Source organism: Dryobates pubescens, chromosome 4 (genome assembly GCF_014839835.1).
Source record: "Dryobates pubescens isolate bDryPub1 chromosome 4, bDryPub1.pri, whole genome shotgun sequence".
Taxonomy (NCBI): Eukaryota; Metazoa; Chordata; class Aves; order Piciformes; family Picidae; genus Dryobates; species Dryobates pubescens.
In genome coordinates, this window is record NC_071615.1 from 5118910 (window position 1) to 5142997 (window position 24088).

The window sequence follows — 24088 nt, forward strand, 5'->3', positions numbered from 1 at the left end:
TGGCTGAGGCTGGGCAAACAGCCTGGGAGGTGACAAACCTCTGGCTTCTTGGGCAGCCTTGGGATTTGTCCCTAGCACACCATGCACGATGAAAGTAGCCAGATGTGGGGAGGACCACAGGAATTCCAGCGCTTTCTGGACTCCCAGGCAGAAGGAGATCAGTGTCCTGATGGCTGGTTTGTAAGGGACTCGTTATTATCATGAGTGAAGGATGAGTTCAACCTTCAAGTCTTTGTTTCCTGAGGAAAAAGGGTCCTGAGAAACAAGTGTGGAATCACAGGGTTAGGAATGCAGGCAAGTCTTTCCCTTCCAAGCAAACAAGAAGGAGCAAGGCCAGGAAGGAGATGTGTGTTTTGGGGCACCCAGGGACCACATATACCTTCCTGGGGAAAAGAGGGTCTGCTTTTAAAGGATATTTGCATTTCCCTGCTGGGAGAAGCAGCCCCATCCATGCTGAAGTGGCTGGTTTGGGTGAGGTACGCCCTGGAGAAACCTGGGGAAGCAAAATAAACCTCACAGGTTTGTCTGCACTGTATGGGCTGGGAGATCTTCTGGGACCTTCCTCTTCACTAGCTTACCTCTGTCCTGCCTTCCTGCACCACTCCCCTTGCCTCTCCCTCCCTGCAGATGAGTAATGCCATGCGTGCCTTGCCCTCTCCCACGGTGTTTGGCACACCAGGGCCCAGCACAGTGGCCAGGCTGGCCTCAGCCTCCCCCTCCCCGGCCCTTGCCCTGCTCACGGCTGCCCACAACGACTCCCAGGACAGCCAGCAGCTTTTCCTGACCACGACGGCAGCAGAGGTCATCTCTGGCATCTTTGTGTGGTCGGCACTCGTCATCACCTTCCACCAGGTAGGGGCTGGAGTGGAGATGGAGCTCAGCACAGAGGTTGATGTGAGGGCAAAAATATTGATTGCCCAGGAGTTCTGGATAAATATTTCCTTCTGTTGCTGCCTGGAGGGGATATCTCTGCTGTCAGGAGCCTGGTGCTGACAGCTTGGGAGGGTGGACTTTGCCCACACCGTGCCCAGGTGGCTGCCAGAGCCAGGAGAGGCTGCAGGGCACTGGCACTGCCCAGAGGCAACACCCAGAGGGGTTTCTCATCTGGCACCCTAGGGTCTGGCCCACTGAGATGCACAGTGAAAAATACTGCCAGGGGGCATGTTTTTGGGTGCTGCACAAATCTGCCAAGCTGGTGTCTCGGAGCACTGGGAAGGGGCTGCACAGAGTCTGGCACTCATCACACAGCCCCAGGGAAGGGACCCAGTTTCCACCTGTTTTCATGGAAGGTATAGCTCCATGGACTGGGTTGGAGCTTATCAAATGTTGTCCCTTGAGGGTACCTGGTGCCTGTCCCGAGCAGTGGTAGCCACAGCTAATGGCTGGGCACTTTGCAGATCTACACACACCTGAGGAACTACACCATCGCCAAGGAGCAGCGCTACATCATCCGCATCCTCTTCATCGTGCCCATCTACGCCTTCGACTCCTGGCTCAGTCTCCTCCTCCTGGGCAGCCACCAGTACTACGTCTACTTCGACTCGGTGCGTGACTGCTATGAAGGTGAGCGCAGCCTCTCCTCGGCAGGAGGCTGATGGCAAAGCAGGCCTCTCATCTCGCCGACCTGTCTCTCTGAAGCATCCTGGATTGCACAGTGGCATAGCTCCATCTCTTTCTCTTCCCCTCCTCCCTTCCTCTGTGCAGAGGGTTTCCCCTTCCTTCTCCATCAGCAGTAGGGAAGGGATGTCCTTCAGGCAGACAGGTACTGGTGCCTTTCCAACACCGGCCTGCAGGCTCACAGGGACCTCAGCCTCATGCTCCTGGGGAATGCAAGGTTTTCTTCCTGCCTGTGGGGTAGAAATGCAGCTTCTCTAAAGGAGAAGGTAGAGATACTTAAGGAATTGGGGAGCTGAGGTGTTTTGAGGTACAAGGGAAGCTCATCAAGATGGAGTTTGCTCCTCCACCTTGTTGCTCTCCCCTTGGGAGCAGAGGGATATGGGCATGCTTATTACTTAAGGATTGGACTATATGAAAAATAAGTGATGGACATGTCCAAGAAAACTGTTCAGGACCTTCTTCTTGCTGTCCAACACCCCACTTGTGCTGCCCTTTAACAGTTTTGAGGTGCTTCTATGCAAATGGACCCTGGCCATTGTACTCCTGCCTGGGCTTGTCTGGATGCCCATGGAGGTCAGCTTCACAATCACCGCTGGGACACCTGACTGCTGCCATGTACAGGCACCTGAAAGCCAGATGGATTTGACCTGCTGCTCCTCTTGTTGGGCTCCCACCCACCAGTGTCCCAAATAAGGCGGTGCTGGGGTGGATGAGAACACACCCCAGCAGGAAGGAACACCAAATGTAACAACCCCCTCATGTATCTCCATCAGCCCTGCTGATCGTGCCTGCCCTTGCCTTGCCAGCTTTCGTCATTTACAGCTTCCTGAGCCTGTGCTTCGAGTACCTTGGAGGAGAGAGCACCATCATGACAGAGATCCGAGGCAAGCCCATTGCGTAAGTCCCAGCATCCCTTGGCCCTCCTCTCACTTTCCCCATCCAGCAGCCCCAGTGGCATCTCCTGGGCTTCTGCTTCCAGGTCCAGCTGTTTCTACGGGACCTGCTGCCTTCAGGGCATGTCCTACTCCATCGGGTTCCTGCGCTTCTGCAAGCAGGTGGGTGCCTGACGGGGCGCATCGGCTCCACTTCCCTCCAACAAGGGCTGTGCAGGTGGCAGGTCTCTTCCCCAGTGGCCTGCTGAGAGGGCTCTGCTTCACTGCTCTCCGGAGATGCTATTTTGGGCTTTTTTTCCTCTGAGGGAGGCAGCTCACCCAGCTTGCAGGCACCTGGCCAGCAGCAGGGCTCCACACTGTCCTTGCCTCTGACTCACTGCTGAGTCAGGGTCTCCTCCCACTGCAGAGCTGAGATTGCCATCTCTGTCCAGTCCCAGGTTAGCCTGCACAGCTCTCTAACTCTCCAGGGCTGTGCTGCGGGCTGAATCCTGGCACCAGTCCATCTGAAAACCACCCATTCCCCCCTCCTTGGAGTCACTATACTGCCTTTCAGAAGCTGCCCTTTGGGAGCCCTGCTCCCTCCCATAAGCAGACCTTGAGCTGGTTTGTATTTCACCCAGCAGCCCTGGTCACTCCTGTGATGGAGAACTGCTGTCTCCTCTGTGTCTGTGTCCCAGGTGTGGAGGGGTTAGCTTGTGTGGAGGGCATCAGGGGTGGCAAGAACTGCAGGGAGGGCAGTGGCATTTCCCTCCTGCCTGGAGTGCATTGTGTCTTTCCCCCATACAGGCCACACTACAGTTCTGCATCGTGAAACCCCTCATGGCAATCATCACCATCATCCTGCAGGCATTTGGGAAGTACCACGATGGGGACTTCAAGTGAGGATGCTGGGTTGAGCTGGGGAGGGTAAAGGGAATAGGATGGGTCCTATTCAAAAGGTCCTACCAACAGAGCAAAAGCTGAGAGCAACCCCCTGCCTAGCCCCTGCCTGCCCCCTTTGCCCCTGCCTTGGCTGTACTCTCCCATGTGGCACTTCTCCCCTCCCCATTTCATCCTTCTTCACCTCTGGGTGGAATTGCTTCACTTCCCACAGCCCTGAGCAGCACCTCTCTCTCTCTCCCCACCCAGTGTCCACAGTGGCTACCTCTACATCACCATCATCTACAACTTCTCTGTCAGCCTGGCACTTTATGCCCTCTTCCTCTTCTACTTTGCCACCATGGACCTGCTGCGCCCATTTAAGCCAGTCCTCAAGTTCATCACCATTAAGGCAGTCATATTCCTCTCCTTCTGGCAAGGTGGGTTCCACCACAGAAGCCCAGTGCTTCTCCTCCCATAGCTTCACCTGATACATGGATGCAGGACCAGAGCTGATCCATCTCTCTTCCTCTGCACAGGGATGTTGCTGGCAGTCCTGGAGAAATGCGGGGTGATCCCTGAAGTTCAGATCATCGATGGGAAGGAGGTGGGAGCTGGGACAGTGGCTGCTGGCTACCAGAACTTCATTATCTGCATTGAGATGTTCTTTGCTTCCATTGCCCTGCGCTATGCATTCCCCTGCCAGGTGTACAGAGAGAAAAAAGAAAACTCAAGAGGTAATTCTTCCTTTCTTCTTCCCCTATCAGCGAGTAAGAGGAGACCCCTCCCTTCCAGAATTACCCACGGGATGCTAAAAACCATCAGAGGAATTTCTGTCTCCTGTGCTCCACCAGTTCCTTCTTCCTCTTCCCTCATGAGACCCACAGCCATAGTGAATGGATAGGAAGAGAGACCTTGCTGTGGATGGTCAGAATTAGAGGATTTGTGCTGGAGAGGATCCATCCTCTTCGAAACACGGAGCAAGGGTTTGCCTGCTGCCTTAGAACTCACCACCACAAACTGGCGTGGCCCACAATGAGCTCCTGCTCTTGAATGTCTAAGGAAAAGTGTCATTCAGGTCTGGGGTGCTTGGGCTCAGTAACTGTCTGATGCCCCATCACTCTCCTGCTCTCCCTGTTTTTCAGCAAACCTTGCCCCAATGCAGAGCATCTCAAGTGGGCTGAAGGAGACCATAAGCCCTCAGGACATCGTGCAGGACGCGATCCACAACTTCTCACCTGCGTACCAGCAGTACACCCAGCAGTCAACGCAGGAGGCAGAGCACAAGGCGCCGGGCGAGAATGGGCACGTGGCCTCCAGGGTGGAGGGACTGAGCAGCAGGAAGAGCAAAAACATTGAGAAGAGAGTGCTGATCTTCTCAGATGAGGATCTGTAGGAGATGTCAGAGTGGACAATGATACTGGAGGTGTTTAAACCCATGCAAGTGGGAGCTGTCTTGAGCCTGAGACAATCTGGTCTAATCAGGGTACCGAGAAGCCAGAAACTCTACCTAATAAGCCAGTCTCTCAAAGGGAAGATGCAATAACCCAGGAAAAGGTTCTGTCAAATAGTGCCAGTTTTTGCTGTTCCATCTCTACCAGTGTTAGGGCCTGTGCTGCAGCCTGGGCTTTGCCACCCCACTGCTGGCATCTTGGTAGCAGCCTCATGCCTATGCTGGGGGATGCCAGGCTGCAGGACAGATCAGCTGCCTTCACCCTCTTACCTCCAAGCAGTGTCGAGGCCTAAGAGAAATGCTTTTCTCAGCACAGTTCTGCTCTAGTTTCTCCTGATTTGAGTAGAAAATGATCTCAAAGGGCCCTGTGGAGAAAACCAGCCCAGGAAGGTGACTTCATTTCACCTCAAAACCTGCTAACAGCTGAAAGATGTTGTCCCTTATTTTTACATCTTCCCCCAGAAAAGTCTATGGAGTTGTACAGAAGACCTTAAGCAGGGAGGAAGAGTAAGTCATCCTCTTCTCCCTCCAGATGGGGATGCAGCTGCCTGAGTAACTCCCCAGGGAGCAGGGACAGGACCTCACTGGGGCTAACCCAGGGTCTCGCAGCTGCGTTCCTGAGAGCAGCTGGTGACAGAAGCACTTGTTTATGTCTAAGCTGACTTATCTCTGAACAAATCAGAAGTTAAAAGGGATTCCATCTTCTTTATCAGAGCCTGTATTAGGGAAACAGACTGTGACTGGTGGAGGTAGGAATGCACTTACTGGAAACTATCTGTTCCTCCTAACCCTTCATTCTTTGCTGCCCCTGGGCTTTGCTCAACCTGTAGGAAGGCAGGTGGGAGTTGAGCCCAGCTGGGTGACAGTGGCAGGATGGAGGCACTGGGGGATGCTGCCATGTTAGGAAGAACCACTGGTGGGGAAAGATGCTGGATGGAAGGATTCTCCCCATATCACACAGTGATGGAGAGCACAAATCCTTCTGTCAAACTTCCCCTCAGTTGGGTGGGGTTTTTTCCTCCTCCTCTGTATTTTTTAGTCCAATTTCTATTCCTGTTAATCAGATGATCCCCAGGAACTTACTCAGGCACTGACCAGGCTGAGTGTGGGTAGTGAAAGGACAGAGGCAAGTCTCTAGCCTGACATTTGCAATCTTGTGGCAAACACAGGGGCAAGGCTTAGAGCTGTTTTACATACAACTTCTACCAGGTTTTTCTTTTCCCTGCTCTTAAGCTGCAAAATGTAAATCACAACATGAAATTATTTTATTTATGAATTATTTTTTTTTTCTAATAAACAGCAATTTCTACCAGGGAGTGAGCAAGCATTTTCACTTAGCTCAGCAAGCAGAGCCCACGAGCTGCCTGTTCCTGCTCTAATGCTGATGCTCTTAAACTCAACGTCCTCCCTGCCCCTCAGTGCTGGCCCAGCAGAAATACCTGCACATGCAGCATCCTGCACATTTTGGCATTCCCACAGGATTTGTGCTCATCTTTTTCACTCCAAAGAGCGTGTTGCTCTTCCTCTCCTTGCACTGCACCTCTTCCAACCCTCACCTAAACTGTGGATGCAGCACTTCAGAGTTGCTGGATCTGCTTTAGCCAAACTAAGTTCAGACTCCAGCCTCAAAAGGACAACCTCTGTTTATGATGATTATTGGAGACACCTTATTGTGCTGGAAGCACCACACAAGTAGCCTTCAGCTAAGCCAATCTTGCCAGGACCTCTGCTCTGAAGCACTGCTGCCCATACCTGGTCAGCCAGTGAGACTGCTGCCACTTTTCCTGCGATGAGGTCCACAGCCAAGAGCCATGTGTTCTGTGCATCCAGGCATGCACCCAGGGTCCTGCACATCCTAGGAGCAAGACCCTTGGGCCCGCAAAGTGCAGCCTCAACACTCAGGAATGAGGCTGCTCAGGTTTGTAACACAGCCAGCATCTAAGCAAGGACATCTCTCAGCTGAACATCTTGGTCTTCTCAGCTCCTCTGGGAGAGGGCTGGCCACAGATGCAGGAACAGAGGCTGCTGCGGCTCCCAGGGCGAGGACAGACTGCAGAGGTGATGATGGCACATCTGTCAGTGCACTCATGGCTGCTGAAGTAAAGACTTGCACAGGAACACAGCAAGAAACGTAGCTGTACTTCATTGCACAAATGATTGACTCCAGTGCATAATGGGCTGCATTCATTGCTCTTACCAGCAGGTGCAATTCCCACTGCAGACAATAACGTTTGCCTATTAGTGTCAAGCCCTGATTACTGTATTATATGTAAAACAGGTCTTTCTTGCAAGTAAAACAAGGTGGGTTAAAAAAAATAGAATCAGCTGTGACTCATCCAAGTCAGCAGTGTGATACCAGCCCGAAGAAGCCACGCTGGGCTGGACACCAGCTGGCTGCTGTGCTGTGCAACAGCAGGCAACACTCCCCTCTCCAGCAGGAGAAAGCTTGGCCTCCTGGTCGTCCTTTTTCTTGGAGGAGAGAGAGAGGCAAGGGCTCACAGCTCGGGCTGGGCGCTGTCACGGCCCTCAAATCGTTCTGCTGTCAAAAGGCATCCCCGGGGAACAGAAATGCCAACGGTGTTGCAGGCTGAACACGTTCCCCAGCAGACACAGTGCTGTGCTCCTCTAACATGTCTCTTCCACCTCTTCAACAAGGACACAGGGAAAGCTGGCAGCGAGCACACGGGTGACCTACACAGGAGCCCGGCTGTGCCTGGAGCCACGCCAGCAGGCAGCTTGGGAGGAACAGGCTTTTATCGCTGCCAGCAGCAGGCTCCAGTGGTCGGCAGATTTGTTTTCCAGTTGTCGCTTGTCCTCAGGCTCTCCCCAAGGACAAGGCTGGTCTGCAGCTATCGGTTCTCCTGGTGGTTTTTTGGACCTGGGTCAGGCAGATTTACAATCTGCTCATGTCAGGGATGCATCCTCACGGGACACCTCCTGCCATCACACCCACAAGAGCTGGGGCTGACCACGATTGCAAAACGCAGAGGGGAAGGAAGGAGGCTGCCATCACTCTTGCACACGGCTGCTTGCCATGCCTAGTGCCCAGCTGGAGACAGAGGCTTCCCTATTTGGGTGCTAGCACCTACAAGAAAGTTCCTGGGCCCAGCTGCTGCCAGGTCATCTCTCCAGACAAGAGCTTTAGTGGATGATGATTGTGTAGCCCAGCAGTGACTGCAACTGCTCCTCAGGCATCACCCACATTCCTGCTCAGCCAAGCCCCACCTCTGGCACCTAATGACCATCCATTACCTGCTGACACACAAAGTCTTTTCAGCTCTGCTTCTCTCCACTTTGCCTTACCTCTAATTCTAACATCAGCCAATGCATGTCTGCCTCCAACCTATTGCCTCAACCTCACACAGGCCAAGCATTTTCCTCCTTCAGCTGTCCCCTAATGAAACTTCAACCACTTGGAACTGGAGATTAAAGCTAACATGGTCCCTAGGAGCTCACTGGCTCAAAGTACCACTTCTTTAGAGCCCAAACAGGGACAACCAGAAAGCTGAAAAACTGATGTAAGGAGTTAAAGCAGTTTATTCACAAGCAGTCACAGAGGAAAGCAGTGCAGGGGGATTTCACAACCCAAAGGAGGACAGCACTGTGACCTGTCTCACAGCACAGGGTCTCCAAGCCAAGGAGGGCCTCCACAGCCATCTCCCAGCAACACAGCTGCAGGCAGATGCCAGCTCAGCCACCACTCCCAGCCTGTGCCACCACAAATACCCTCAAGTGAACACAAGGGCACAGCCTGGGTTGGGAGAACAGATAGATGTGGTCTGAGCACGAGACCTACCAGACAAGCAGCTTGGGCAAGAGCTATCCCTTCAACACGTTCCAAACACACCATGGCAGCACCATGGCGAGGCTGGGAGATGAAGAAGCTGGTGACACCAGGCTGGGTCAGATGCCTGCAGTAGCCAGAGCAGCATCACGCTCTCCTCAGCCCAGCCTGCCTCCCAAAAACACATCGCTCACCGGCAGTGCCGCAGCCAGCAGCCAGCCCTGTGCTGCGCCGGGGACGGGCAGGCAAGAAAAGCAGAGCGCAACACTCCTCTGAAGATCAATTCAAGCTCCAAAATGCTGACCATAGACCAGGGCAAGTCTGAAACCAGAAAATGCTTTATTGGAAAGGTACAAAAAAACCAGTCACTGCAGCTAAATTTACAGCAATAAATTACGTTGTGGCTGTCAAGAGAAAGTAATGGACACATACACAGGGGCTTACTCGCCTTACAAACAGGAATCCACATTGCTTGGTATATCAATAATTTATTTTATAATAAAAAAAGCAGCACAAAAATAAATATTGAAATGAAATTACTGAGTAACCACAGAGGATAGAATGAGCTGGTGATAAAAAAAAAACAAACAAACAAAACCAAAACCAACACCCACCCACCCCCCCCCCAAAAAAAAAAAAACAACCAAAAAAAAAAACCTAATCCCCAAACAAAATCAACTTAAAAACAGAAGACTTCTATCATTAAAAAAAGAAAAAAACAAAATGAAAGCAAGTATCCACCATCTACAGAAACACCCCAGCAGACTGAAGTACAGACAAAGGAAAACAAATCCACTTACAAAAGTTTTTTGTTTCTGTGGGTTTTTTTTCCCCTCTTTTTTTTTTAAATTATTTTCTTTTTTTTTTTTCTTTTTCTTTTCTTTCTTTCTTCTTTTTTTTTTTTTTTTTTGGTAATAAAAACAATCATGACAATGAAATTTAAATGATTTGAGAGAGAGAAAGAGAGAGAACAACAACAAAAAAAAAAACAAATGCCACCTTTTCCTCCTCCCCGGGTCTGAGCTGTCCAGTGGGCCTGACCACTCCGTGCTCCCGTGGCGTTGTGCCTGGCCCCACCGCAGCTTGCCTCCACTCCCAGCTTTCACCCACCAGCGCTTTTGTCCCTCCCTGGCCATCCCCCGAGCTGCAGTGTCATCCAGCTTTCACTTTGTGGCCTACCCCTCCAGCAGATGGTACAGTTGGGCAAGAGCAGTGACACCGACTCGCTTCAAAGGGATCTGGAGCTGCCCCGGAGGGAAAGGTTCCCCACTCCCAACAGAGAGCGCAGCAAACACGTCTGGCAAGAACGGAGGTGTCGCTTCTTGCTCTTGCCCAACACCATCCAATGCTTTTGGCTTCTCCTGCCCAGCTTGAGATCCCCACATCACACTGCAGATAGGGAGCAACCAAAGAAAGGCCAGGCTCAGGGGAGAGGATCCCAGCACTCAAATCCAGAGTCCCCCACTCCTCAGCAGGGCAGGAGGGGGGACAAATTAAGAAGGGCAGAGAAGGGAGCCCCAGCATCCAAACTACAGCGGCAAAGAGACAAGCAAGAGGTTGGGCTGCGGGGCAGCGCTGCTGGAGCTGCCCAGGCAACTCTGCGGGCAGCTGCCAGCTCCCCGTGCCGCGCTCAGCCTCGCTGTCAGGCTTGCAAGTGCAGGACGGAGAGAAAAACAAAACAAAACAACAACAACAGAAAAACCCAACCAGAAACAAACCCAACCCCAGAGGAATGCACTGTGACAACCCCAAACTGGAGAGCCCTCCAGGCTGGAGGGTGGAGGAGCTGGGTCTCCAATGCAGTCAACAGCTTCCAGGTCATTCCTCCCTCCACGTTACCTTGCAATTCTGATCCCTCTGTGGAAGTTTAGCCAGGACATTTCATTCCCCTCCAGGTCACCACCCAGGGAGCCCTGGACTGGCAATTTCTTGTAATAAAAGATTTACAGTATCAAACTTGGAGAAAAAAAAAAAAACAAACCAAAACAAACAACCAAAAACCCAAACCAAAACCAAAACCCAAAACCCCCAACCAAAGCAGAAAAATCCTTATTTTTTTTTCCTTTTTTTTTTTACCAAAAATCTGTACGATAAAATGTATATAATTATATATTTATATATATATTTCTCTCTCTTTTAAATATTTCCACGTGGTCCTTATGGATATCCAATATGGATTACCTACCATGGCTATGGTATCAACAGCTTTAACAACACCCAGGCCTCTTGTTCTTTATCGAGTGACCAGAGATTTTAAGTGCCTACCAGCACTAAACTAGCAATCACTTGGACAAGCCTTTGGCACCCTTCCAAGAACTGGAAAAAAACAAAAAAACAAAAAAAAAAGCAACCACCCAACAAAACAACCCAAAAAATTAATGGAAAAACAAAAAATACTTGGCTGCAAGGGAAGTGCCACGTAAAGATATGTTTGTCAACTCATTCTGACAGCAAAAAGACCCCCACCAAGAACAAAGCTCGACCTCTGTCCCCCCCCCCCCCCCGGTATAACTGGTCTGATTTCCCTGGCAGGGGGGTAAGGGCAGCCAGAGGGTGTTCCTATCTAGCCAGGAATGTTATGGAGCTCTGGAGCTGTTATAAAGACTGGAAGCATTTGAGCATTTTCAAGTCAACTGGCCTTTTTCATTAAGGTTTTAATTTCAAGCCCCAACAGTGCCAGGAGTCTCCATTTTGTCTGTTTTCGGAGGCACCTGTAAGGTCTGGGAAAGTTTCCAATGTCTGTGAGCTGGAGAACATGAGAGGACCAGGAAATGACAGTAACATCTTTCTCTTCCTCAGCTTCTGCTGTGGGAGTCAATAACTGGTACTGATACACAGGACATCGATCTGCCTGTTTGGAGATAGGGAGGGAGTGGAGGAGAAGTGAGGTAACGCTAAGTGTCATCCAAACTCTTTGTGTCGGAAAACCACTCAAAGGAAACTCCCTGCTCCCTTCCAGAACACATGGATCTGGAAGGAGTAACAAGCCTCAGGAAGCATTTCACTCACACCCTTTCTGGCTCAGTAAGGTCACGGATGTCAATGTTGAGGACTGAATGAGAACCAAGTCTGAGGATTCTCTTTTCATTAACCTATTTCACAAAGGACCCTCCTGGGAAATCCCGAGACTCCAATGACAAGGTGAAAAAAAAAAGGGGAAAAAAAAGAAAAAGCAAGCTAACAACGTCTTCCAAAGACAAGTAGGGCTTCAATAAATTTCTACAGACTTCCTGCCATTCAAGGCAAGACAAAGCCTCAAACTACAGATTATTCTGGGTGTCAGATGCCAATTCACTGTCCCCTTCACAACGACGGTGGCACTTGATTATTCTCTTTCAGCCCAAAACACTCATGGATTCTCCTGTGATCTTTATTTTCTGTTCTGGAGCCTAAATCCTCTGAGACCTTTTCCTCACCTAAAATTTCAGCAATCTCATTCTCTTCCCACCTGCGTAACAACAGGCATCGTCCATTCCACAAGTCTCTGACCTGCCCTGCAAAACTCACAGTCCCTTTTCTTTCCTACTTCAAAAGAAAAAAAGAAACAAACAAAAAAGAAAATCAACCAAAAAACCCCAACAACAAAACACACAAACACCAACATAGCTTCTTTTTTTTTGTTTGTTTTTGTTTTACAGTGACCTGGAAACATTAATCTTTTCAGTGCTGCTGCGCAACAGCAGAATCTCTCCTTTCAGCTTCCCACCTCCTGCCCACTGCCAAGCCAGAAATCCTTCTCCCAAACCATTGCTCAGAGCCTTATGAACGACTTCTCAACCCCAATTCTTCTGTCCCCTACACACACACACAGATTTTCCATCCTGCCCTCCATGTGTCTCTCAGGAGAATTCACCCATTCCCAAGAGAAAGTGTCAAGTTTCAGGGTCACATTCACACAGGTTGTCTGTTCACTCTACTCTTTGGATCCCAACTTTAGCACCTGTCATTCTATGGAGACGAAAAAGACTCTTTCAGACCTCCCCATAGCCCTTCTCTGACCACCAAAGACTGGTGAGCCCAGCTCTCCAGCTGGGATGCTCATCACTAACCTACCAACACTTTCATCAAGAGGAGGCTCTCTTTCTCTCCTCCCCTCTGAATGCTATTGCCCTCTAGTTACACCTCAGTGCTTTAAAACATCTTTCCAAGATACTCTGCATAAACCCTTTCTCATAGTGCTGATGCCAGCAGAACTGTTCCACCCTCTCACAGCCAGTTCTGCCTCCACCTGGTAGCACTTGCAGCATGTTTCCTCCTCGCCTCCCCTTCTCCTCCCCATCACACGCAGCTCTTCACAGCATTTACCGAGCCTCCTTCCCTTAATAAGCTTCAGGGAATCCAGGAGAAAAAAAACACCAACCAACCAAACAAGCTGGTATTTCAAGACTGCAGATCATTTGGAAGAAATAAACTGCATAAATATACCCAATTCACAGGCACACCTTACTTAGGGAAGGAGCTATCAGGAAACTTGGGCTTAGAATAAAGGAGGCTGCAATGTAGTTTTTACAGGCCACACAGGTAATGGGGCATATTAAAATATGTAAAATATGTATATTTTTTCCATATTTTAACAGCATGGATTGAAAACAAAAAAGTTATTCCTAATGAGTGTGGTCAGACCCAAGCATTAGTCTCCATCGTCCTCCCGCTCCCATCCATTCATAGCAGGATGACATCTAACCTAGCCCCTGCCCTCAGAACATCAGACGGAAGCGGGGAAGGTAGGGGAGACCCTTCTTACAGGGAGTAGGATGCCACTAAAGGAAACTTTTTTTTTCCATACATTCATCTCACATGATGATTTCTACGGTCCATCTGTTTCCTGGCTCTTGAGCATCATTCACAAAGATTCCGGAGGCTCCTCGGGTTATCTTCTCCCAGGTGGAAAGTTGCCCATGGCTGAGAGGAGCTTGGGGAAGCAGGGTGAAGAAGGAAGCAGATCTTGCAATTGGTACTGCATACAGAGCTCAAATCCTGGACACGAGAGCTTGATGGAGCCAGAGAGTCCAGACAGAAGCAGCCAGTTAAGTTCCCTTTGTAGGTTTTGGGTTTGGTTTTTCTTCTCTTTTTTGTTTTTTTTTCTCCTATTTTTTGCACTTTTGGAAGAGAATTGTTAGAATGCCAATTCTTGACGTGACCAAGGACTCCGGAACAATGCGTAAGAGCCTTTTCCACTCCCCTCTGAAAGGCTGCTAGTTCCCCCCACTGAGGGCACTAGGACGCTGCTGAAAACGGCACAGAACTGGATGAGATTTCGGCCGATTTCACGATGGTGATGACACTGGTGGTGGCAACTTTGGTTGGGGTAATAGGCCCTCGCGCCACAGTACGAGCGAAGGTCTGGAGTGCTTCGTACTTGGAGCGCAAGGCGTCCAGCTCTAGCTTCATGCTGCTGTTTTCTCTGGCCAGCTTCTCCACCTCTTGCTGCAGCTCAACCCGCTGCCTCTCCAGCTCCTCTTTCTGAGTCACGCGCTTGATGCGGCAGCTGGCAGCGTAGCCTCGGTTCTTCAGCGTGCGCCTTCGCTGCTTCAGACGGATGACCTCCTCTTTGGTGAGCCCCCTCAGGTGCTGGTTCAGCTCCCGCACAGACATTGACACGAGTTCATCATCACTCAGCACTGGGGCATTCTCTCCTGACTCCTCCTTTACCTGCAAATACCAACAGCACAGGGGTAGCAGCAGCTCTGCGTGAAAGGTTGCTCCGGACAGCGAGAAGAGACAGGCCACCCCTCAGCAACGTGACACCCCTACCTGCAAAACACCCCTGAAACACTCTAGAGAGCACAGGTTCCACTAAAGCATCTAAATAAAACATGGCAGAGATCTGAGCGCTGCTGTCATCTGGGTTTGGGTAACCCTTCTAAGTCAGAGTAAGCAGTGAGCTTTACACGCTCCCTGTGAACTGAACAGCGAGATCTTTTTTTAAGGAGATAAATGTAAATGAAACTGAAGGCCTTTGCATTTCTTTGTCAGCATCTGGAATTCACACTGACTGCGAGAGATGACAGCTTTTCCCAGCGTAATACTGGGACACCAGCGCAGCATCTCAAAAGCAGGATAGCCACTTGTACACAAGGTTAAATTCAGCATTTTGTGGCTTCTCATTGAAGACTGCTCATCCAAGTCATGAATAAAACCAAGCCTGCTTGGCTTCAAGGACCACAGCCTGATTCAGTTTTCCTGGCACACAGACCAGACTCTGAAGTTACATGAGAAAGACACCAAAGCCTTGTGCCTTTTTCTCTAGCAGGTTTGCTGCTACAGTTATTTTCAGGAGTATTTAGGTTGGGAAGGACCGTTAAGACATCATCCTTTTGACTCTTCACAGACTGCAGGACACCTGGAATGAAGAGCTAAGATGCTGGACAGAAACAGCAACAACGCATGCATAACCTGTGCACAGACTGCCATGAACCCAACACATCTGAGGCATTTACTGTCTTGTGGATGTGAGAGACACCAGCCAAACACACCCTTTCCCAGTGCCTCCCAGTCCCAAGACAGGCCTGAAAGCACTAATGTTGGGATGCTGCCAATACCTGCTGTAGTCAAAAGTCTCTTGGATAGCAACTGCGCTATGCTAGCCTCCGTGCCATCCCAGAGACTTTAGACTTCTTTCTGTTATTGCTGGTACTCTTCTATTCTTAGTATTTCCTGTAGGTAGTGGAAAATTGTATCAGTACCCATTTGTAAGAGCATCTCAGAATGAAAAAGAACAGTCACATATGACCCATGATGTCCCATGGAGCATGGCTCCCTGACAGCCTACCCCTGCCACCCAGCATTACCCACTCAGCCTTCTCCCCTACCTTTAATGCCTTGTTCGGTTTGGGATTAGTCGTCATAACCTGAGCACAGTCTTCTGGACAAAACTGCTCAGAAATTGCAACTGGAAAAACAGAACAAGATTTTCAGGTTACAGTGATCTTGGAGACAAAAGAAGATACCCAACATACCATCCAATCCCACAACTCAACCACCATTAAAGGAACCACAGAGTTGTTTCAAACACAGCGATGGATTCAGAGATCAGGTCACTCCACTCAGATAGAAGCAAGATATGTGTGTTGACAAGTGCCTTGCTTTCTAATGCTAAAGACCTCGTATTTTGTTATTAACTACACTAAGATGAGAGAAGACAGATCAGGAAGGGGGACAAGGACATCAACTCCTGCCTGTAAACAGCAGTTACACCAACCACCACACACCGCCTTGCAACGTGCCACCCCCTCCCAAGGGGAGCACAGACCGTGGCCTCCCAGGCCCAGTCACTTGCTCACCTCCCTCCAGAGGAATCCCAGACGCTCAGAATGGCCTATTAAGGATGGAATTAAGAGTTACCTCCACTAATAAAAGGCGCCGAGAAGCCACAAGACAACAACTCCCTTCATTCTTATTTTGATTATTATTAACCTGGCTTGAAATTGAATCAGCAACCCAGAAAAAAACTGCCTGGTTTGTAACCTGCTTCCAGTGATGTCCCCACCCAAAGGAGACGCAACCAGAAAACCCAAACAACAGAAACAAAAGCCCCCCGATGACAAAGCAAGGCAGGAGTTCGCCTCTCCCAGCGCACCAACACTGTTGCTTCCTGATCCTCTCAGCCTCAGGCTGCCAGAGCCAACCTGCCTGATATTTCTAGTGACATGCAGGCATGTCCACCACCGGAGACCATTCCCTGCCAGAGGCTGCCCTTCACTCTCACCTTATCTGGTGACTACAGCCCTTCCACAGCGCCTTGCAGAGAATCCACCTGCCCGCACCTCCACCCAAAGCCCTCACCCCGCGCGGCAGCAGCAGCGTTGTCAGCCCGTCAGGTACCTACCGCGAGAGAGGCGACCACGGCCGCGCCACCATCACAGCCTCTGTCTATCGCTCCCCCGGCAGGGAGGGCATGAGCTGTCGGTTCCCCCCCGACACAGGGCGGCTTCGAGGGCTGCACACCCAGCAGCACCACGGAGCACACAGCCTGTCTGGCGGGAGTCTTCTCCCTCTCTTCCCCCCCACCTCTACAGCCCAGCCCAAACCCTCCCCATTTCCACGTCTGCATCGTGTCACACATCCTAATCATTCATGAAAAATCCAGCCAAAGCATCCCAAGCATGATTCCCTTCTGATAGTTGCCATGGTGACCTTGGGAAAGTAGCCAACCCGGAGACAGTCACCATGGAAACAGAGAAGCCCAAAAGCAATAATGACTTCAGGTCATGTCTGTGCAAAGACATCACGAGGTCGTCGGAGAGTAAACAAACTCATTCATATCTGCAAACGGGGGGCAGCAGGATTTGGGAGGGGTGCAAAGGTGGAGTGTGGGGACCAGCAGGATCTGTGCAGGTGAAGGTGCTGGCTCAGCTTGCGCTGCTGTCACTTGACTTTTCCCAGTCAAGACACCTCATCATCACACGACTTACGTAAAAACCCAGATGAAGAGCCAGGGGGAGGAAAAAAATAATCCCGTAAGTGCAAAGCTGCAAGATACTATCCTAGATATTAGGGAGTGTATTTAGGCACCTCCTCTATTTTATAAGCCTGAGACAGCACAGCTCTCCATGTCTGGAGGAGGGACAAGGACAGCCACACAGCGCACCAGCCAAGATGCTCTGTGATGAATGGGCCACTTACAGCAACTGGTGTGCACTGCATTTTCTAGAGCATGACCGAGTCCTTCCCTCCTCTCCTCCAGCACTGATTCCCCACCCCAAGCACACCTCCAGCAGTCCTTGTCTCACCGGGGCTGCTGGAGAGAGCTGGGCAAAGGTCAGAGGGGCAACTCCCAGCCTCCAGCAGCCACCTCTGAGGAACAGGGATGTGTCTGACCTCTGGCTGCCGGCACACTGCGTGTTTTGCAAGAGGGCTGGCTGCAGGCGAGCAGGATCTGCGGAGAGCACAGACACCTCTCCAGACCCCAGCGCTGCCCGTGCGCCGTTCTTCGCTTCCCCTCTGTGCCGCCCACCCCTACCTCCAGACCAGAGGCACAGACGCACGCACTAGCATGGAGGAGGAAGGAAAAAGCTCCTCGTCGTCCTGGCCAAATGGTCCCGGCGAGTTGAGGAGAGCAAAGGAGCTGCCAGTGCGTCAAGGAAGAGGCCGGCAGCTCCCTCCCTGCAGACGCAGAGCCCTGCGGGCCGCGCAGGCAGTTGGTGCCATAGTTATGCAGTGAGTCACCAGCTGTTTACAGAGTTCGAGAGCTCGCATTCCCACAGCATCAGAAACTCTTCCTTCCCTCGGCGTGCCCCCCTCCCTCGCCGCCCCCATCCCTACAAGGGAAGGGGCAACGCTGCCGTGTCCCGCTGGCGGCACTCCGCGCAGCTAAAAGCGGAAAAGGAAAGGCAAAACGGAGGGGGAGGCCGACGGCAGACCCGTCACACCCACCGATTACACAAAAAAAGCCTTTTGATCCTCACCCAGCGCCTCTTCAAAGCACTCTCTACATCAGCCGATGGAAAAACTGAACAGGGCCGCCTGGCTGTGCGGAGATGGAAAGAAATGTAAAGTATCGTGGAAAACAAGCGCTGAGGGGCAGGGTTGTCTCCGGTGGGCTCATCATGTGGGCACCTGTCAGCCCCTGCAATGCTCCAGCTCCACCTGATAAAACCTCCTCAGTGACCTGTTGCTCCGTGCCAGCAAAGCAACATCTGTTTGCCCTGCACACTCCTCAGTGGATGGCACAGGTGCCCTCACACTCCGTACAGGGTCTTGAGCTGCATGCCTGCCTTCTCCTGCAAACTAGAACACCCTGGTATCCCTCAGAGATGGACAGGGATCTATCCTACTGCACCAGGAGCAATGTGCCAGAGCCACTACTGGCACACAGATGAGCAAAGAGGTTCAGGAATCATGACACCAGGCCCACTTTAAACAAGGATGGGAAATCAGGGTTTGCCCCAACCCTGAGGGCTGGATTTGGCAGTGCAAGCAGGATACTCAACCAGACTCCAGACTCTCACTCTGACACCAGTGCCAGAGTGAGTCTTATCTCCGCACTAGGTGAACCCACAGGTGTGGTCTGGCTCCACTCGAAACTGATACAACAACACTCGCAAGCCTCACTAACAGTCCTCTGAGGCCTCAGGCTCCATCTACCCACCTACAACATCCTTCCCATTCGGGACTACTTGGAACTATTCAGCTACCACCAACAAGCAACTAAAATCAGCATGGCATCTCCCACAGCCAAAACCCCACGACAAAGTCATAAACCCTCCCGCACACGTGTCACCCCCACCAATATCCCCTAAACCCACTGCCCAGGGGTCTTCTGGGACCCCGCCAGCGATTTGATTATTAGAACCCTTTTAGTCTTTACCCTATTCCTGCCCTTCTTTTCTTAATTGCGTTTGCTGCATCACATCTAAAATTAGGAGCTCAGCTTTTTGGAACGAGGACTGCATTACATCTCCATTCTGTAAGCAGTACCACACTCCTTGAATGCTACATAAATAAAGCGGCGAGTAGCAACACACCAACTGTAAGGGGCAAAGGCTTTTCCAGTGCAGCTCCACGCTTGTATTTAAAGCAAGTGTTTTGACTGTGGGTTACATAAAGAGCTCTTGTAATTCTGCAATAAAGTTACCCATTGACAGCTTTGCCAACGCCCTCTCCCTCTCTCAGACGGCATCTATGCCTCTTGCAGCGTCCTCCCCAAAAACCTGAAGGTCTCCAGCTGACATCCCAAGCCCGATGGTCTCAGTTTTGACCATCTAGAGATCCCCAGTGCCTTTGCTTTGAAGGAGGAAGGCAGCAGAAAGCCTGACGGACAGAGCTTTCCACACAAAGCATGCAATTAAGAAAGAAAACATGCCAGAATGAGATTTCAGACTTTCCACGCTACAGGGCTTGCAAACACGTTACGCATTAAGGAATTACTACAAAGTCACTGCCGACACCTGCGGATGAACTCCAATTTAAAACTCTTTCTATGCTGAAAGACAACCCCGGCCAGAACACGAGTGTCTGGCAGACAACCCCGCTGGTGTTTAGCTTCCATCCCCAGACACGTACAGCAAACTGAAAACATGCAACCCTCACCTCCAGCCAGCCCAGCGACGACTTCAAGAGGGCAGAAAAAACAGCGCAAGGTTCAAGCAGCGATGGGGATCTCAGCCATCGCACCTCAATCCGGCCCCAACAGTTACGCAGGGAATGCTCCCCTCATTCCCAAAAGTAGCGATTCAATTCCCAGGCAGCTGTTTTAGTTGAGTTTCTCATTTATCCACAAGTTATTCCCAGCTCCAGAGCAGTAGCCAAACGTATGTGCCTACCAAGGATAACATCTGAACTGAAGGGAACTACGGATACCTAAATCTTCACTGCCCTACCTCTGCCGCTCAGAGGCACGACACGGATTTCCAGCACATTGCAGCATGGCAGGCAGAGCACCATCCCCCTTCCCATCATTCAAAAAGCCATTCTCCTGCTCTGACAATCTTCACACATCCTGTAAGGCAGACTGACGCTTGTCACTCATTTGTAATGAGAGCGGAGAAGGACGGGTTGATGGTGTGAATCAGAGAGTAGAAGCATATGCGAGGCAATATATTTGACATGAAGAGAGAGAAGACACAAGGAGGGGGTGAGTCACTGTTTACTGTTCTAGAGGAGCTCCATGCAGCCCTCACCCAGCTGGCCAGCTTTCCATTTCCCTTATGGATCAGAACCAGCATCCAGCAGCAAAGAGGAGATTCAGGAACCTTCAGAGCACATTTGAGAGCTGCCAGGACACGGCTCTCTGAGGCGCTCTCTGGGGAAGCCTGGACACAGATCAGAGAGTCTTCAGTGGTTTGGTAAACAACCTAGTCAGATGCTGCAGAGAGCCTGTGGTTAGGGAGCAGAGGATATAGAGAACTGGGAGGGTTTGCTTGTGTGTCACCTCAGAAACTTCATGGAGGAGGTGGCTGAAGGGGAAAGGTATGTGGCAGCCAGCCCCAGCACTGACAGGCATATAGTGCTTTTTCCATCACATGCTCACAAAACGTAAGTGACAGAGCTACATAAAAATTATGCCTCAGCATCACTAGCCCAGAGATGCTCCCCTAGATATCCAAGTTGTGCCACTGTGCAACAAATAACTTGCTCATAGGCCCAGCCAGATCATGGGGCAGAGATGGGATTCCTAATTATGCTGCTCCTGACCCCACATGCCAGCCATCAAGTCAGACATCTTCACCAGCTGCTAATAATGGAACATAACAACATCGCTATTCAGAGTCCTGCAACACTGCAAAGCAAAGCATTAGCTATGCTACCTGCCCCTCTGCCTGGGAGCTTAGCAGCAGGATAGCCACTCTCACCACTGCCTTTTCCTTCCCAGTTGTCGCGTTAATGGTCAGAGAGCACTGCATCACTTGCGCTCACTTCAAGTTTGGAGGACACTCTGCCCAAGTTTGAAGATAGCCTGAAACAATAGCTCAGACAGAAGTGGAAACTGCCTGTTCATCTCCACAGGGTGCTGAGCCTGAAACTTCCTGATAATTGAAAGTGCTAGCACCACTCAAGTATTCCACAGCTGGATGTTTACAGAAAAGATCAGCAAGCAAGCTTGTCCCACAAACCCTGACTGCCGCGGGGGCCAGCACTCCCAGCTGTCCTTTCTTTGCTTCCCAAACATCTCACACAGCTAGACATTTTCAGTACCAAGTTCTGCAGCGCATTCCACACCATTAATCATCTTACAATGTTGACGGAAATCAGAGTGTATCAAGCTGATCTGTATTTTTCCCTTCCAGGAGGCAGAGAGAACTCCTTGCTGCAACAGATTGCTGAGATGGGTGACGGCGCAGAAATGACATAAAGCATGACAAAGCACACTGTCCTTGACAGGCAAGCAAAAACAACCATGCCAACAGATTTCTGCCTCTGGTTCCGAAACAGTTGCAAAGCAGGGCACGAGCCTGGTGTAGCAACAGCCAGGAACACTAACACAGCTCAGGTGCAAAGTCCTGACAAGCTCAGAGCCTGCAGAAGTGGGCAAAGTGTCCCAACGGTGAGAGCCACCACACACCCCAGTCTTGCGGTAATCGCCCCGTGGCCGCTGCTGCTGGAGGATCACCGTCCGTCCGTCACCTCCGCCGGGTAGGAGCAGAGTTAACTCTGGTGCCGCGCAGCCCTTCGTGCTGCCATTGGGCAACGGCTGCGTCCATCACCTCTAGGAAGTGACTGTACGAGGAAGGCTTCTCGGCAGGCACACGGAAGGAGGAGAAGGAAAAGCTGAGGAACGTCTCATCAGTGAGAAAAGTCACAAGGTAAATTCAGTTGCTGCTAAAACCCTGAGAGCATCACGGCGCGACAGGCTGGGGCACGGGGCTGTGCTTCTTGACAGACAGGGCTTATAAAGACCGAAAGTGCAAGAAAAAGGCGTGCGGCTTTCCGGGAGAGCACTTTCCTCTCACCAGCTCCCGCCCACCCCCCACAGTCCCGGCTGAAGCTTTAGGACTAGGCTGGTGAAGGAGGGGGTGGCCAGGTGAAAGTGAAAATGGAGGCCTTTCCCTTTTCTGTAACAACTTTGCCCAAAGGGGGCTCGTTCCTAATTTCAGACCTCATGGCCTGCTTTCGGCAGAACCTGTAAAATAAATCCTCCATGGAGCAGCCCACAAGGGAGGAGAACAGGCTCTCAGCCTGAGGAAGAAGAGGAAGGAGGTCTTTCTCAAACAGACCCTGACACACTATGAGAGTTCAGAGATCTCAGTTCCTCTCGCTCCTGACCTGGATGTATCCACAGTTCATGCCACTGTCTTCACCCAGAGCTCAGATGAGGTTCCCCCACCCACTCACCCCGTTTCTGACTAAATCGCCAAACCACCCCGTGCCCACCAGGCATCACGCGGCAGCACCTGCTCCCACAATGTCACCATCCCCTTACTTCCCACTATGTCACATCTCCTTTCCTCCCACCGGCGTGTCACCAGGTGGCCACAGAGCACCCCGTTTCCAGGCCTTCCCCCCACATGCAGAGTCCTCCCGCCAGCTCCGGGGCCAGCCCAAACACACCACGCACCTCTCCCTCTTTCAACCCCAAAAGGAGCCGTGCTGGGGGCAGATAAGACCCTGCTCAGCCCTGACACCCCCTACCCGCCCCCCCAGCCTAGCCCATCCAGCTGGGAGCTCTCTGCTCGGCTGGCATTTCCCCCGCGGCGGCTGCTCCCGCCCGATAACCGGGGCGGACAGCAGCTCACCGAGGCCGCCACCACGCCCGGCCGCCGCCGCACGCCGCTGCCACGCTGCCGGGCACCGGCTGAGCCCCAGCTCCCTCCGTACTACAAAAGCAGCTATTTTTAGACGGCGGAACGCGCGGCGTCACAACAGGTTTCCTCGCATGTATTTTAAGAGCCATTCAAAGACAGCGGCAGGCTGCGCGCTCATCCTCGATGAGGAGGGGAGGAAGGAATACAAATAACAACGAGAGAGGAAAGCATCGCCCAGGTGGGAACCCGCCAGCCCCTCCCGGGGACACCCTGAGCCCCGCGTCCCCAGAGGGTGTGGGAGGAGCCGGCCGCTCTGTCCCGTTGGGTTTGAGGTGGCGGGGAAGGTGTGACTGCGGGTCCTGCGGAGCCCCCGCCCCGGCTCCCCAGAGTAGCCAGGCCCACCGGGCAGGGGCAGGCAGCGCTTCCCCAGCCACCACTTCTCCCTCGCGCCCCTCGCCGCCACCGTCCCGCCGGGGCACATGTGCGCGCCTTCGGATCGGCCCGGCCCGGTGCAAGGGGCGGCGGCACCACGTGCCCGGCGCGGTGGTGACTCAGCACTTTTACCTCAGCCGCCCCGCCCGCCCGCCCGGACATGACCGGACCCGGCCGGACCGAGCCGAACCGAACGGAGCCGCGCTCCCCCTCTCCTTCATCTTCCTCAATCGGCGGCAGCGGCGAGCGGACAGCCTCTCCCCCACCATCCCGGCTCGCTCTAAGCCCCCCCCTCCCGTTCGCCCTCGCCCCACCGTCTTCTCACCTGCGTGCCGACGGGAGCGCGCGCGCGCGCCCGGGGCGGGGGCGGCGGCGTTGGCGTTGAGGGGCGACGCGGGCGAGGGTGGGGGCGGCGGCGTTGGCGTTGAGGGTCGGTGAGCGACTCCTTCCTTCCCTCCCTCCCTGCCAGCGAGTCCCGCGGACAACAACAAGCGCGGGGCGGCCCCCTCCTCCCCCCCGCCGCCGCGCCGCCGCCGCCGACCAACCAGCGCCCCCGCCGCTTCCGGCATGGCGCGTCACGCCGCGCGTCACCGCCCGGGCCCGCCCCGCCGCCGCCGCCGCGACACCGCCCCCCGCGGCCACGCCCGCGCCGTTCATTCATGGGGAAGGGCGCGGGCAGCGGGGGTGGGGCTTCGCGGCCGTCGTCACGTAGCCGGGAGCTCCCCCACCGTCCACTCACCCACCTTCGCTCGGTACTGCTTTTTGTGCTGTGCAGCGCCGGACTCCGCGCTATCCATCCCAGCGCTCGGGGCTCTCCCGCCCGTTCCTGAAAGGTCCCCCAGAGGGAAGGGGCGCGGCTGGGCCGTGG

General features: G+C 52.4%; 2 protein-coding genes across 7 annotated transcripts; one reads left to right on the forward strand and one right to left on the reverse strand.

Moving 5' to 3' along the window:
• The first annotated feature begins 578 nt into the window (after positions 1-578).
• TMEM184A (transmembrane protein 184A) lies at positions 579-4975 on the forward strand. Its single transcript, XM_009908677.2, has 8 exons — positions 579-852; positions 1398-1563; positions 2424-2514; positions 2597-2672; positions 3297-3388; positions 3639-3808; positions 3908-4105; positions 4514-4975. The coding sequence occupies exons 1-8, from the start codon at positions 628-630 to the stop codon at positions 4762-4764; spliced, it is 1269 nt and encodes a 422-aa protein (XP_009906979.1). The 5' UTR covers positions 579-627; the 3' UTR covers positions 4765-4975.
• A 1874-nt stretch (positions 4976-6849) lies between these two features.
• MAFK (MAF bZIP transcription factor K) lies at positions 6850-23763 on the reverse strand. Of its 6 annotated transcripts, none has more exons than XM_054180357.1 (4): positions 23546-23655; positions 15418-15497; positions 13392-14257; positions 6850-7036 (listed from the first exon to the last, which is right to left on the reverse strand). In XM_054180357.1, the coding sequence occupies exons 2-3, from the start codon at positions 15451-15453 to the stop codon at positions 13823-13825; spliced, it is 471 nt and encodes a 156-aa protein (XP_054036332.1). In that variant the 5' UTR covers positions 15454-15497; positions 23546-23655; the 3' UTR covers positions 6850-7036; positions 13392-13822. The 6 variants fall into 6 exon arrangements, with proteins under 6 accessions (XP_054036332.1, XP_054036331.1, XP_054036333.1 ...); XM_054180356.1 differs by lacking the exon at positions 6850-7036 and adding an exon at positions 7987-8926; XM_054180358.1 differs by lacking the exon at positions 6850-7036 and having other exon boundaries at positions 11107-14257; positions 23546-23763.
• Positions 23764-24088: the final 325 nt, after the last annotated feature.

Coding starts and splice junctions, on each gene's coding strand:
- MAFK (XM_054180357.1), bottom strand. CDS start 15,453: ATGACGACTAATCCCAAACCGAACAAGGCATTAAAG. Junction 14,258..15,417: donor AACCGAACAAGGCATTAAAG/GTAGGGGAGAAG, acceptor TGGTATTTGCAG/GTAAAGGAGGAGTCAGGAGA.
- TMEM184A (XM_009908677.2), top strand. CDS start 628: ATGAGTAATGCCATGCGTGCCTTGCCCTCTCCCACGGTGTTTGGCACA. Junction 1,564..2,423: donor GGTGCGTGACTGCTATGAAG/GTGAGCGCAGCC, acceptor TTGCCTTGCCAG/CTTTCGTCATTTACAGCTTC. Junction 4,106..4,513: donor GAAAAAAGAAAACTCAAGAG/GTAATTCTTCCT, acceptor CCTGTTTTTCAG/CAAACCTTGCCCCAATGCAG.